Source organism: Psittacula echo (assembly GCF_963264785.1).
Source record: "Psittacula echo genome assembly, chromosome: 7".
Lineage (NCBI taxonomy): Eukaryota > Metazoa > Chordata > Aves > Psittaciformes > Psittacidae > Psittacula > Psittacula echo.
Window position 1 is genome coordinate 43,803,625 of NC_137740.1, and position 14,949 is coordinate 43,818,573.

Consider the following 14,949-nt stretch of genomic DNA (forward strand, 5'->3'; position numbering starts at 1 on the left):
TTCATACCAAGGAGGTCTAATACAATTTTTACACAGTTTCAGCTATAAAATCTACCTCAAATTTATTAAATAAAACCAATACGAATTCGAAAGCTATCCCAATGGTAGGCATAATCACGAGTTCATAACCAAAAAAGCATAAGAGTAGTTTTACAGGCAGAAAACCACAACAAATACAATAATCCAGCATCTTGAAAGGGTTCACATGTGCTTGGGAAGAGTACTGTATTAGTACAGAAGGTGATTTATAAACACAGAAAGCAGGAGTACATTTGGTATCACTGGGACAGATGAACTTACGCTAACGAGAGTTGCAATTCTAAATATATGCTTTGAAAAACAATTTGTTACCCTCGTTCATAAGTGGTTTATTCTTAACATCAAAACCTCCAAGGGGGAGGCAGGGGGAGAACACATGCACCTAGTGCCCAAATAATAACCTGGCATTGACTTTCAGAAATAAACTCTTCCTCAAATAGGATTACAAAAGGTACATGCAGCTGGCACGCAGAGAAGTCAGAGGAAGCCACAGAGTTTAAAAAAGGCAGTTTGAATATGAACACTTCTGTAACACTGGAAAGAAATATTTTAATTGTCATAGAGACTCTATGCGACCAAGTAACTTTTCTGAGACAAGGCCCATGTGCTCAGAGCATGATGAAGTTCTACAGAGACACAGAGAGGTCAGGACTGGTTGAGAAAAACAGGTGAACTAGCAACCCCATTCGTAAGCCTTTGCATGAATACCTGAAAGTCCTACAGAGTGCTGGAAAAGTTTCACCAAAACATATCAGCACAACAGCCTCTGCCATATATCTGGGAATACACCACATACGTTCCTTTTCTAAATTGGGATCCACACTGAGACAGGCCTCATCAGCTGCTGCTTCAGGCTGCCAGCAGCTTACTCTGACACACTGGAACTTGTCTGCAGCAAACTACAATCAGTTTCTCTGCTTCAGATAAACCTAAACACTAAAGCTCGAATATTGACCTCTGTTATCATCAATAAGGCAGGGCAGGACAAGAGAGAAAAACCCTTATCTACTGATGCTTCCCCTCCCAAAGGAAATGGTCAGATGCTCCCTGACTGGAGCATGTTAGAGGATAATGGGCTCTCTTCCTGTACAGTCACTAAAACCATTTGGGAACACTGGACCACAATGCCTCAGGACAGAGCTTTTCTTCCACAAGACTTCATGTGGATGCTACTTCCCAAATTCCAGTATCAGTATTTAAATTACTCCTATCCTGCATCAACTAGATGATTTTTTCACCATTCCACCTCAAAAAGTTGCAGACACAAAGTCACATGGCAATTGCACACCATGACTATATGCTGTCACTACAACATGATAACTGTCAGTCTTCAATATTGATTCACATCTTTTACAGAACATTTGTTATCAGATGCTTCTGCTCCCTGTTTTGATTTGTGGAAAAGCCAAGCTATAAACAAAACTACCTATAAAAGAAGGGAAGAAAATGAAAGAGCAAGTAGGGTCAAAAGATACTCTTTTCAACATCTCAGCATGATTAAAAACAGACATCCAGTTAAGGACACAGAGTCTTAATTGCTCTTAAAAGACTATTAGGTACAAAAGAGCTTTTCTATAGGCTAGGCTATGAAGCAAAGAACAAGAGGTATGAAAATGGCATTGAGGGAATAAAGATACTGAAAAAAGGTACTGCATAATAATGCTGTTACAAAATAAAGTCTAATGGGTGTCCCCCCTTCAGCTCTCTAGCTACTTGGCTTGAGCCTTTTATAATCACTGCTGAGAATTTTATACAAGCTGAAATCAAAATTAATTATTGAGAAGTATGCAAACCTATAATGCTATTTTCTACCCTGACAATTTTTAGCTACTAAGTGAAATACACAACTGATTTTGCAGATAGAATATTCCTTTGGCAAACCATCCTTAGCCTCACTTTACCTAAAACATTGACATTTACCACTCCTCCATTTACAAACAGCTATTCAGATAACAGTAATAGTTTTAAGGTTGTTAATTGGATCTGAGGTGATCTTCCCATTGTAACAATGCTCCCTGTCCACAACTTATGCTGACACCTATTTTTTTCTCTAGAAAACCATCTGTCTAGTCTGTCCCAGCTGTGAATACACAGCATTTAAGAAAAAGTAACCTAGTTTCTAATAGTTTAGCTACCAACATCTGTACATCTGAAACACTTTATGTCACAGGGAGAAAAATGTAAAAAATAAACTCTGCATATTTCTAAGCCAGTTTCTTTATAATGCAATATAAACAGATGTAAGGTGTATTTTCTTATTATCAACACATCTATTCAATACTTAGACTAAGAAAGACTTCACAGTACACATGCATTCCCCATATTTTCAGTATTCCATATAATCTCTCAGTTCCCATTAACAAAGGGAATTCTCCACTTAATTCTCACTTTTGCAACAATTTATATAATCTTTCAACAGTTTCCTATCAGCAAAAAGAAAACCTGAGGGTTTGTTTTGGTTTTTTTTAAATTAAATATGCACTTTTTCAAAAGACTTCTTAAATCCTGGTTCTGAAAGCGTTGTCTCTTAAACTATATACACATACAATTAAGATTTCCCCCAGCGTATTTACAAGATCCTAACAATGTAAAACCTGTAGAAACCCAACTATGATAGTGGCCATCATCCGGCACCCTGTGCCTGTGGTTAAGTACAGCTTTTGCTTTTAGAAACAGTTCACAGGAAGCCAGATCCCTTTTAATTTTATGTTTTTATTACAATCTCCCCACATCTCCAAGTATAAACATTGACCCCTCCCCATTTCTCATCCCTCCCTGCCTCCTACCCACAGAACAGTTGCATGGTAGGAGACCAAGGTGAAGCGTTTTAAAGCTACATCAATGCCTAAGATACAGAACATGTCTGGAGAAAGGAAAGCCTAACATTAAAAAAAGTTAAACAGCTCACTGATTCCAAAATATTAATAAATAAAATATGTAATAAAAAAGTTTTATTTTTCCTAATTTTGAAGATTTTTCACAACAAAGGAATAAATTCAACAAAATAATGTAAAAGCTGTCATTTTGGAGTAAAAAATCTGGTTTAGGAAACAATAGTGTACTGTAGGTTGCAATTATGGTACTTAGACTTAAGGAAGAAGTTACAGAGCCTCAGGCTTGCTGTCTGTTCATTGTTCCCTATGCAGGCCATAAATATGGCTTGTTACTGATACATCATATATATATATATATATATGATATAAATATACATACGTATGATGCATCTCTGTGGAGGCCCTTTTTAAAAACCAAACAAAAACATTACTGTGATGTCACAAACATTCCCTGCAATTAAAATGGAGAGATATGAAGCAAAGATTTACTTATAAAGCTTATCATGGTAGGCACCAAACTGTTCAACTGCTTAGAGTAAAATATCACAGCAGGAAAGAAAACCCATTCACTGGATTCACAAGTTGCTTTTATCTGGATAGTCAAACTAGTGAAAGCAAGAACAGAGCTACCGCTATACTGAGAGATCTAAGCACCATAGTATGTCTGAAATACACAGTACTTCTAAACAAACTATGAATTCCTTTAGAGATCTGTATCACCAGTGGGGCAAGAAAACAACATTTAATTTTCTGTTCAGATTTTATTTGAAATCTAATTCAAATTGTCGAAGCTACAAAAAGGGGGAACATTTGAGTTATTTCTGCTGTGTCACAACATTCTAAAACAAAATATCACTACTGCCAGCAGATCACTTACACGCATTTCTGATGAAACTTCTAAACGCAAAAATGTTTCTTTTGGGAAATAGTCACAATGAAGGTATTTTGTACAATATAAAACAATGACAAGTCTACAGATGCCATTACTCATGAGTATACTCGTGCATTCACAAAAAAAAAAAAATATCAGGAATGCTTTTTTGTTTTGTTTTGTTTTAACAGACTGTTCAGGCACAAAAACAAAACTGCATTTCCAGTAAGTGACAGCATCATAAAAAATAGTAACATTGTCAGTGTTTGCTTTTCTTTGACTTCTTGTGAGATCTGTGAGGAGAACGGGACTGAGACCTGGATTTTTTCCCTGACTTTTTAGGGGATCTGGATCGTGATCTTCTTGATCTTTTGGGTGTCCTGGAGCCAGAAGGCGACCTGCCAAAAAAAACCCCAAAGGTTCATGTCAAATACTGACTGATGATACCGGCTTTTCTTGCAGTTATTTGGAATTCATTTCTTCAACTAAACAAGGTAGAAAATATTTTTCTTTAGTAAGGGGAAATAGCACAATGATTTCTTGCCTTTGAGAATAAGCCAGTTTTTACATTATAAGCTTTTTAATGTATTTTGGGCTTAACTGCAGTGCTTAGAACCCACAAGAAAAGTAACACCAACTCATGTCCTCCTTAAACCTACATAAGGAATTCGCAACCTTCCACATCTGCCTCAACCACCTTGGCTCTTGTATTAATAGCAGCCTATATCTGTACAGAAGAAAACAGAAATGAACAACTGTTTTGAACTGTTACACTAAAATACTTCTGGTTTTATTTGAATTCCCAATTTATAGCACAAGAATCCAATTACTGTAAATATTTACTACAATATTCTCAACAGTATGAAAAGGATATTCCTCAATATGTCTGAGAAATCTTCCATTAATAAGACATTCTACATTTTTAAAAGAAATGGAAGCTGAACTTTCAAGTTTTGGGCTGCAAAACCATCAATACAATAATAAAATCTCACCCCAAGTTTAACATCAACTAGAAACAATTATCTGTCAGTCTGGATATTAGGAAACACCTACTTCAGAAACAAAACCCCATAAGCAATATCTAATCTAGATCTTTTCTCCCATTTAACAAAAAAAAAAAAAAAAAAATCATGGGAGAGGAGATTTATGTAAGCAGATCAACAGTGAAAGTCTGCATGCTCAGTATAATTCTACAAGTTTTATGGGCTCTAGAAGATTTGTCCTTCAAAAATAAAATCTAATAAAGCAGTAAGGTGCTTCGGTTTAAAAGCAGTATTACTCAAAATTATCAGTAAACAGGTGAACAAGAACATAAAAGTGAAGAGTTTTGAGCTATCAACGCAGCAATATGCAGCATAGTCCATTACTAGAGAAAATATTTGTGTATGCAATGCGCTGTTAGAAGAAACAAAACTCACCCACAAAAAAATCCCAAACAAAACACACCTATATACTTAACTTTTCTACAACCTAAAATGGAGAAGATACCAGCTTACCTTTTGCCTTTTTTACTGACGTCTCTGGGAGAATCCTTATGTGATGACCGAGAACGTGAACTCTCTTTGTGGGACCGTTCAGAGCGCTCTGACCGTTCGGATTTTGGTGACGGAGATTTTGCTCGTCTACTGCCACTGCTGCGAGATGGGCTGGGTGAAGCACTGTGTCGTCTTTTCCTTTGTAAAGAAAGATACAGTCATGTACATACACATACAGACACAGAGAAGTGAAAATGGATACTAAAAAAATAGCTTTCTTCCTGTAGATATTTTCTTTTGGCAGTATAACATTAGATCCTTTGAAGTAATTATAAAGTAGTAGAGTTTTTATTACTTGAAATAATAACAAGGAATTCAACACGTGCATAGGATTTTCTCTGGTTGAAAAAGAAAAATCATAATTAAGGCCTGTAACTCTTCTGCTTATCTTTGACAGTGTAAAAACATTCTGTCATAGTTTCCTGACAAGCAAGACATTCTTCCCAATCTATCCTTAATACCAAGGATAAGTTTGGCTATACAAGTATTAGAAAATCAGAGTGTACAATCAATTACCCTAAAACCTCACTGTTTTGAAGAGTTTTCACATGAGATGAGTAACATTTAAACTATCACAAATAATTTGTGGTATGACTTCAGTACAGTTTTCTGAGCAGCACATTGCAGTTAGTTCACTGCTAAAAAAAGAGTTAAATATCCTGTTTGCAACTGGTAGTGATTCTACCATATTTCCTCAGGGCCTAAATAAGCCAAAAAGGGATTCTATTCAAAAGGGTACATCACTTGGGGCAGGACAAAAATGACACTTCCTTTAATATTTTGAAGTATGTTTTAATATCCAAAGTATGGTTATTATTGTTTGGTGGGTTTTTTTTGTTTGGGTGGTTTTGCGATTTTCTTTTAAAATAAGGTGTGTAATATACCACAATTTCAAGGCTGCCACTGTATACAGAGATACTAACTATGAGGTTTTTTCTCCCATCCACTTTACTCCAAGGAAAGCCATACCTCTCTTTTCTTGTTGGTGTGCATTCCTCCTTTTCCTTCTTGTCTTTGGACCTGGAGTCACATTTTTCCTTGTCCTTTTTGTCTCTGTCTCGTTCTCTTTCCAACTCTTTTTCTTTTTCCTAAAGTATTAGAAGCATTAATGATTTCAGGTGAAGTGTGAATAATTATTAAGTAAAGACACTTAAGCTAATCACAAACAGCATAAAAGCACTAAGCACTGAAAGAACATAGCACATAATCCAGAAAGGAGCTAATGTCACACCACACCACTCTTCAAACCTGTACTACTGCTTTGTACACAGCAGAATTATTTATTGTAACACAAACATTGACAAAACCATGCAAGATGTTGCCCTAGGTGAGAAAGTCTGAGTATCTAATTGGAAATGAACAGTGTTCATTTTATAGATTTTGGGGAAACATTACAGCTGTAATAGATTTTCTAAACTAAATTAAACACAAAAGGATACCAGGAACCTCTTTTCTACTTAAAACACATGCATTCATCTTCATTAATCCAGACTGAAAACTGAGATAATCTCATAACTACAAGACATTTGAAGACAAAACAAAAAAATAAACAAGATTCTGCAAACGCATCTACTCTGTCAAAAAAACCCACAAATATGGTCCATTTCTATATACCAACAGGACCATTTTGAAAGAAAAAATATATCCTGAGCAAACCTTGCCTGTCTGCCAAATACAAAAGTAACTATACAAAAATAAACGTAATCCATCGGCAAGTCTGCACACAGAGATCAGGAGATGTGCTTCTTCCAGTACTGGCATGAGGGAAAAAAAAAATCCTTCTGTGGCAAAAAAATGAACAGATGTTCTCTGCATACCCCATAAACGTAACAAAGAAGGGGCAATTTCACTAAATCAAAGAAGGGGGTGAGGGAAATGAGTGAGGGGAGATTAACACAAGTGCAGAAAATACCAGGACAGTTCTACCAATCTAGCCTCGCATTTTCTTTACATGGGAGACTTATCAGTAAAATTTTAAAGTTCCCCTTATCATTATTCCTGCTATTGCAAACTACTGTTAGATTCCATTAAAAACAATGGGCTATAAAGATATTCCTAGTTTGTTAGCATAGTTTATTCCTATTTATCAAGATGAAATAATTAGCTATCTTAAATAGCTTTAAGTTGCTATTTTCTTAACACTATACAACAGTACTAGGATCTACTCTTGGAATTAGACAGAAATTGACAACCAACTACCAAGTTCGTGGGAAATGCAATCAGAGCTAGTATAACGTTATAAAAGCTAGCTTTATTATGGCATTAAAGCAAAAGATAAAGTTATTCCCTTATCAATAGAGTTGGTATTTTTTTAAAGAACACCTGTTCTTTATCATTAAATTGTTATCACAATTGTTAATTATCATTAAATATTTCTTAACTAAATATTACCTTCAGCTTTGAAAGTGAGATAATTATAAAAAAAAAGTGAAATATTGCAAGTTGGTTGAACTTATTCTACACAAGGCATCTAACAAAGTTATCAGAATTACAATTTCTGGGGTTTTAAGCTAACTGTTTAAAAAAGTAGGTAAGCTAACTCTTTAAAGTAGGTTCTAACTTACTGTCTCAGTAAATAGTCTATGCTTATTGTACAAATCACTTCTTTCTCAAATTACAGAAAACACTGAGGAAATGGAAAGTTTTAGGACGTAACTACATTTAAAAGGAAAGTTACTTCTAAAATCAAAGTCTTAACCACTAACATCAACCTCCAAATGCGTAAATGTCCTTTAGGGATCAGCTTTCTTAATTTTTACAAGTCTCTTTCTTCAAGGTACTTGGCAAAGTTACTTTAGTGAATTAGTCAGATATTGACTGCCAAATAATGCAAAGAACAAGTGACAGCCAAACATCTGGTGAAAACTGCCTATTTGTATTTCGCTTCCAGGAAACTGCATGGGTACCTAATTTCATCATTGATCTCTCAGGCTGTGAAACAAGATTAGAGAAGCATCTGCCACTTACTCTCCCTCGCTAAACGCATTGTCCAAAGAGGCTCTGTGTTCTTTTGTAATGTTTCAAAGATTCAGATCACATCACATGCATGATGCCAATTTCTAAAGCCACTCTGACTTCACAGTGCAGAGAGGACTACTAAAAATGGTAATAATATAGAATTATTCCCTTTTGGGTGACAGTATGACCTAGAATTATCCAGGAAATCTTAGACACTGGAGAATCAGAAGCATACATGCTGCTTAACACCATTCTTTCTCTTCCTTTAGAAGCCTTTAACACAATGGATCAATTACGGAAAGCAAAATGAAAACTCTGAGGAACAGCTTCAACTAACAGCTCTCCCTTTCCTTTTCCCACTTAACAGTTTGCTTTATGTAGGAGATCCAGAAGTGATCTCTATAGTTTCAAAACGTTCTAATGATACCCATCTGTACAGTGTGAAATCCTACATCATGATAAGATTATGTAGGAGAGATTATGTCTACTCTGCAGAAAGCACTTGGACATGCAGTTTGACATTATAGTAGAATTTTATCAAAAACCATGTGTTGTTCTGCTTAATGCCACCTTGCATTCAATAAAGTCAATAAAATCCTATCACAGAATCAGAGCCAAACATAAAGAACATTTCTTACCCTCTGGAGCAGCTTGTCTCTATAGTGTTCAACCTGTTCCTGAAAACTCTGGCCTGGTTTCTTGGGTCTTTTCCCAGACTCTAACTCATCCTGAAACTTCATCACCTTAAGCTGTGAAAATAATACTGACCATTAGATTATTGGGCTTATTGTTATCCAGTTAGGCAGGTGACTGAAAATGAAAATCTCATGATTTGTATTCTTTATTCTTCCTATACAAGTTTGTGCACAAAAAGATACTAACTTTATTTAAACTGGATCAAATCAACAAAACCACATACACGTCTGCAGGCACCTGCAGTTGTTTACAGACATGTTAAGAACTAAAAATAAAGGGATCTTTTTCTGTTATTCTATTAAATTCTGTTCACATCATTAGAACAATGCACCCTTATATTTCTTCCATCATTTGGGTTTTTTTCTTTCAAATTTAAATACTTTACTGCAGGTTTCTTAATGTATCACTTCAACTTTTCTTGTCTACTCCAAGTTTTCCTTCAGAAACTGTTTTTTTTTCCATTTAACCCTAAATGTTAAAATCAAAAGAGTGATACACTTAGGACGTTAAAACAAATGCATCTCCTCTTTAGGGCTCTTTGCACTGAGTGGCTGATTTGAAAGAAGTTTTTACTAACATTATACTCTATTATGCACTAGCAAGCTTAGCAACAAAAATCAGTTAAATGCAACACTAAATTTACTGTGATAATATTCCCAACTGAGTCAAAAAGTTAAACAAGCGTCAGAATTCTTCCATGTGGATTTTTTTTTTCCCCTAAATAGACTAAAACCTTTCCCCAAGTTGATTCACATCATAAAACTTCTCTCACATGTCTTAGCATTGATTTGTCAATTTTTAATTTTTACTGACATGGCCTTTTATAGACAATACTTCAATTTTTCTTTTTTTTTTTGTGACCAGAAGAATTTTTTGGGGGCTGAGGGGAGGGGTGGGGAGCAGCTTGGTAATAAGTCATGTTGTATGTGTCAACCATCTTCCAAATGTTTATGCTCTGACCCTCCTGTATTTCCTGTCTCAATACCAATTGCACAGTCATATATGCAAGAGTAGATTTTTCCAGTGCTTGAGGTTTGGCTTCATTTTTAGCTAACATACAAAATATTTTGTCTTTAGAAATATTTAACTCTTCCACACCAAACACACACACACACACAAAGGAAAAGACTTTGTCAACTGTGTCCATTTTGATTATTTGAAGGGATTCTTATTCTTCAGGTCCTCAATTCCATAATATGAAGGGGGCACTAAATCAAATCCTAAAAATTTCTTTTTTCCTTCTCAAAAGACAAGGCCATACCAGATATGAAGATATCACATATTCTAATCCTTCCAATTACTGACAGAGAAGGAAGGAAAGGTGCAACAAAAACAAATCAATCATAAGAGCAAATATGTTAAGAAACATAAAACCCAGGCAAAAATAGCACTACTTCGAACAGGATCCTCTTCCTGTTCAGTTATAAAGTTTATACCAACAACACATTTTTCATTTTAGTCTCAAAACACTATGGAGCAACTTGTTTTTTGGGGTGAAGGGACAGACTCCAATCAGGCATTGCTATCTTGTATAAGCTAAGTTTCTGACAAATGTTCTGCTTACCTCCCTCATTTTACAGAGTACATGCTACCTAAGGGTGAGCAGTTTTGCTTACAATTCCTCCAGTTAAAGTCAGCAGCCAATGGAGAGCTGACATCACCAGTTGTCATTTTTTCTCTGCTCCTTGAAATGCAGAAATACCTCCTGGATCCATATATTCAGTGTCACCCTGTACAACCTGTTCTGCTACAAAACCAAGTTTGCTTTCTCTACCATGATAAGGAAGGAAAAATAAGAAAAGCCTATATAACCACTGACTCAACACCTCCCCAAACTCCAACTATGTTAACATTGTATGGTTTCCCAAGGCAACTGTGGTCTTTTACAGAACAATCATCAATGGATCTCTGTCCCACATAGTTCTGTATCTCCCTTTCAACCTATGTAAACTGACTCTTTTCAGTACAACCCCTGGAAAAAGAGAGAAGTGGTATAAAATGCTGAGGGCATTAACAGCTCATGTCCACCCTCCCTCACCACTCCAAGCAAAGAGTTCCTCCTCACCCTCATCATTAGAGTGCTTGGCTTAGCCTTCCAATAGCCAGATCAACTCACTAATCCAGTAGAAGCCCACCCCTCACCTTCAATTCCACCCACACACACTGCCCACATTAGTGAGAGGTACTGGCTCAGGGTAAGAATGAGCAAGTGCCAGAGTTCACAGGTAGGATCAGGATAGTCCCTTTCAGCAGAGGCAAGTAATTAGCTTTTGCTATTTCATCACCACCATAACTGTGTTTTAAAAGAAAAAGGGTTATTTGGGTTCCAAAGTCCACAAAAGAATTCTCTAAATAATTCTACCACTCAGAATATATAAACATATACCTTAGTTACTTCCCTTCAGCATTTCACTATTCATAGCATATTAGTCATAACGAACATTCTTCTTATTGATCTTTTCATGTAGTGTATGATGTTTATATTCCTATCACAGAGATCCAGATACACCCCCAGGAGAAAGAGATCTCTAAAACTTAGGCTTAAATATGCTTAAACATCTAGTTGATGAAGCACTGATTTTGTAAGCATTCCAACTCTGTAAACCTGCATTTAAAAAGAACTACTATACTCTCACTGAATTGGTTATTCTTTAACTATTTTTGTCAAACAAAAACCATTAAGATTGTTCATCCTTAGAAGAGGATACACTGACTTTAACTAGAGTCTGTATGGCAATATGGAAGAGGAAATTTTTCAAAACCTTGTGCCAAAACTTTGTAGTATTAATTTCTCAGGTACAGCAGTCTCCCGCAGCAAAAAGAGTTTAGAGGTTTTCAGAGGCTGCAATGCAGAAGTATCAAACATCACTGAGGTTCCTGTGAGCAATCTCTATTAAGTGCTCCAATGCAGGTATCATATTTCTCACTAACCATGAGGAGGTATCTCTCATAAATTCAAAATTAAGAGCTCCACAACACAAGTTTTGTCTTTTGGTTCTCACCTTGAAACTTCCCCCTCTCTCCTCAAACTCATTTGGGAGAGATTAAAAGATTCAGAGGAATTTAAGGCCTCGATTACAGACTAACCAGCTCACTAGCAAGTTACAGAAAAGGTTAACATTGCTACTATGGTTCAGGGAAACCACAGACTGATGCAAACCCAAGCCCTGCCTGTAACTTTTTGCCTGCTGACACACACACAGGTGTGCTGTGGGTAGCCCCCTTTGCTAAAAATAAATCTATTTTCAAAAACTGTTCTTGGTTTTCTCATCTTCTGCTGATACTGAGTCTATACACAGTTGTCTCTGGGGCAGGGGGAAAGACTTTTTCATAAGAGGTTATTCCACAGTTATACAGCCTCATAACTTCAGTAGCCAATTTCAAACACAAGTTATTTGAGGTAAATTAGCTGCGTATTACACACTAGGATTAACTAGGAAGTTAATCACCAGATGTTTGATAAAATACAGGAACTTCTCCTTGGTATGTAATTGCACCTAAATCTAGACTGATTACAGATAGGATACACATCCAAGACACCTGGTTGGAACCAGGTGATCTTTAAAGTCCCTTCCAGCCCAAACCATTCTATGATTTTATGACTACTCTGCATACTAAGCACCATAAAAGAAATAATGGAAACTCTGTGGAACTTTGGGTTCTTGACAAAGGTATACAAGGCCCTGAAATTCACAACAGGCCTTTCATGCGATCTGCTCTTCTGGACTACGCTTTATCTGTTCTTACCTTGTGCTTTAGTCATTCTCTGTTGAAGACTGAATACTATACCAAAAGAACTCTGACCTATCTTGTCTGGTACAGCAATCTGTACCAAGAAAGCAAGGAGAGTAACCTCCTTTCCTTGGTGACATACAGGAAAAACCTCAAATACCATGAAACACTGAGGGGTGGGGTGAGCAGGGGAAGGGCAGGTACACAGCTGGGGGGAATCTCTATGCACTGGGCAAGGGGATACTGACAGGGCACAGACACAGGACAGCACAACAGAACCCAACCCTGCACCTCGTGGAGTTCAGTGGTATGTAGCAGAAAGGCTGAACAGGAAGATTGCAGGCCATTAGTCTCCTACCTCTGATTAAGCAATGAAAAGCTACTTTGAGGTTTCAGGTAGCTAACACAAAGGTGAGCCAAGACAGTTACTGAAGAGGGCAAATCTCCTCCACTCTATGCTTTTTGGGTAGGATTATAAAAGCTTGCACAGCAACATGGAGACAGAAGTAAAGTACCATAGAAAAAGGTCCAAGGAGGACAACGCTGCTTCATTTTGCCTGTAAAAACCATTCTGAAATTTCAGTTATAATGTAAAGCAAAGTGCCAATCTGCCCACACTTGAAAAAAAAAAAAAAAAACAAACAAAAAACCCCACAAAAAACCAAAAACAACCAACAGACCACACCAAACAGTAAAGAAATCACTGTTCTTCTGTGTTACAAAGAAAATCCTTTGTTCTGGCTAGAGTTAACACTCCAGGTTCACAGAGGTATGGGGAAGGCAAACAAAGGGTTAACAACTTGCCTTCTCTGATGGCACCAGTCTGATGGCTGCGCCCAAAGTTTCTTTCTTACTGCACTTTTCCCTCCCAGCTGACAATCTGAATTTACTAACTGTGCCAAGAGAAAAAATTGTACTCATTAATTTAAAAAAATGCATTAAAAATTAAGTGTCAGCCTCCTAGTGAGTCACTGTGTAAAGTGCCAGGGAATCAAACTTTGCCCTTTTTCTGCCAAAGACTTTACGTGACATTTTTAACAGTGTACATTAGATGGCATAACTGTTAAAGCTAGTAATTGGGGCTGGTTTTCTCCTCCTCTCAAATTTAATAATGAATGTGTTCTTCGGCAGGGACTCGGTACATACTAAGAAGAGTGTGAATGCTTTTTGAGTACTTTCCTGTCAGTGACAGACTTAAGGAGAGATTTTAAGTACCTCTACCTAGTGTCTGAAATGTTCTGAAAATGAAAAAAAAAAATTACAATCCTTTTCTGGATATTCCAGAAGTCTCAAACTGAGGTGGTAACTCACTTACCATGAAGAATAAAGATGGCAATATGCACTTGAAAACATCACATATTTACCATCTAAAACTGTTACAGACATTTACACTGGTGAATGAACCTGCAACACTTGTGTGATGTAAAATGGACAATGGTTAAAGTAAACGACTTCCTAACCCACCTCCACAACTGCCGGGATAACTTCTGTAAAACAGATACTGAGTCTGAAAAGAACCCTTTCCATAACCACTACAATCATTACTACAACAAAATGAAAAGTAGGTACACTTGTACTTTCATTAGTCTAACAACACGTATTTCCTACAAAACTACTACCACCACGAGTGAAGACAAGACATAAATACCATTTAGATTTTCTCAAATTCAGAATCTACTCACTCCAAATGGCTATGCATCATGAGCTTTCAAACTGCTATGCAAAACAAGAGGTTTCTAAGTGCTGAGTTATAGTCCATTAATTTTAATAATCTTAATTATTAAACAGAAGCATAATTAGGAGAAACAACAGTTGTGACATTTTAAAAGATTATTACTTCTATATCTTAAAAGATTACCATGGGGCTTTGCTAATGTCTGATTTTAGCTAACTAGTACATTATAACATAAAGAGTTAGGCAGCCACAATTCCACATTCAAAATATTACCCAAATTATAATCTGTCACTTGAAGATGCTACAACAGCTACAAGTAGTTTAGCAGCTTCTTAGTATCAATTTAATGCACAGAAGAGAAGGCACAGGAATTTCAGTATTCAGTGTATCATGGGTTTTAATACTGAATAGAAGCTGGAAAGCTGTATGCAATTTTAAACCTTTTAATTTTAATTGTATTAAATTTAAATTTAATTCTAAATTCAGTTTTGCATGGCATTGTATGACAGAAAGGTCTTCACTGCTAGACAAAGCTCGTGCTAAATTCAAGTTCTAGTTACCTTCTCAGTCAACCACAAACTCAGAAGCCAGTATGAACACTTAAGAATC

The 14,949-nt window shown here is 36.4% G+C and overlaps 1 protein-coding gene across 9 annotated transcripts in view; it reads right to left on the minus strand.

The window, feature by feature from the left end:
* Positions 1 to 2,847: 2,847 nt before the first annotated feature.
* Positions 2,848 to 14,949, minus strand: part of U2SURP (U2 snRNP associated SURP domain containing) — a 46,648-nt gene continuing 34,546 nt past the window's right edge. For 8 of the 9 annotated variants that reach the window (XM_080623101.1, XM_080623100.1, XM_080623103.1 and 5 more), the window contains 4 exons: positions 8,876 to 8,986; positions 6,249 to 6,367; positions 5,241 to 5,417; positions 2,849 to 4,142 (listed from right to left, as the gene is read on the minus strand). In XM_080623101.1, coding sequence (XP_080479227.1) covers positions 4,004 to 4,142; positions 5,241 to 5,417; positions 6,249 to 6,367; positions 8,876 to 8,986 — 546 coding nt within the window. In that variant the 3' untranslated portion in view covers positions 2,849 to 4,003. Of the gene's footprint in view, positions 4,143 to 5,240; positions 5,418 to 6,248; positions 6,368 to 8,875; positions 8,987 to 14,949 lie in introns of all 9 variants that reach the window. The other variant, XM_080623104.1, reaches the window with a different exon arrangement.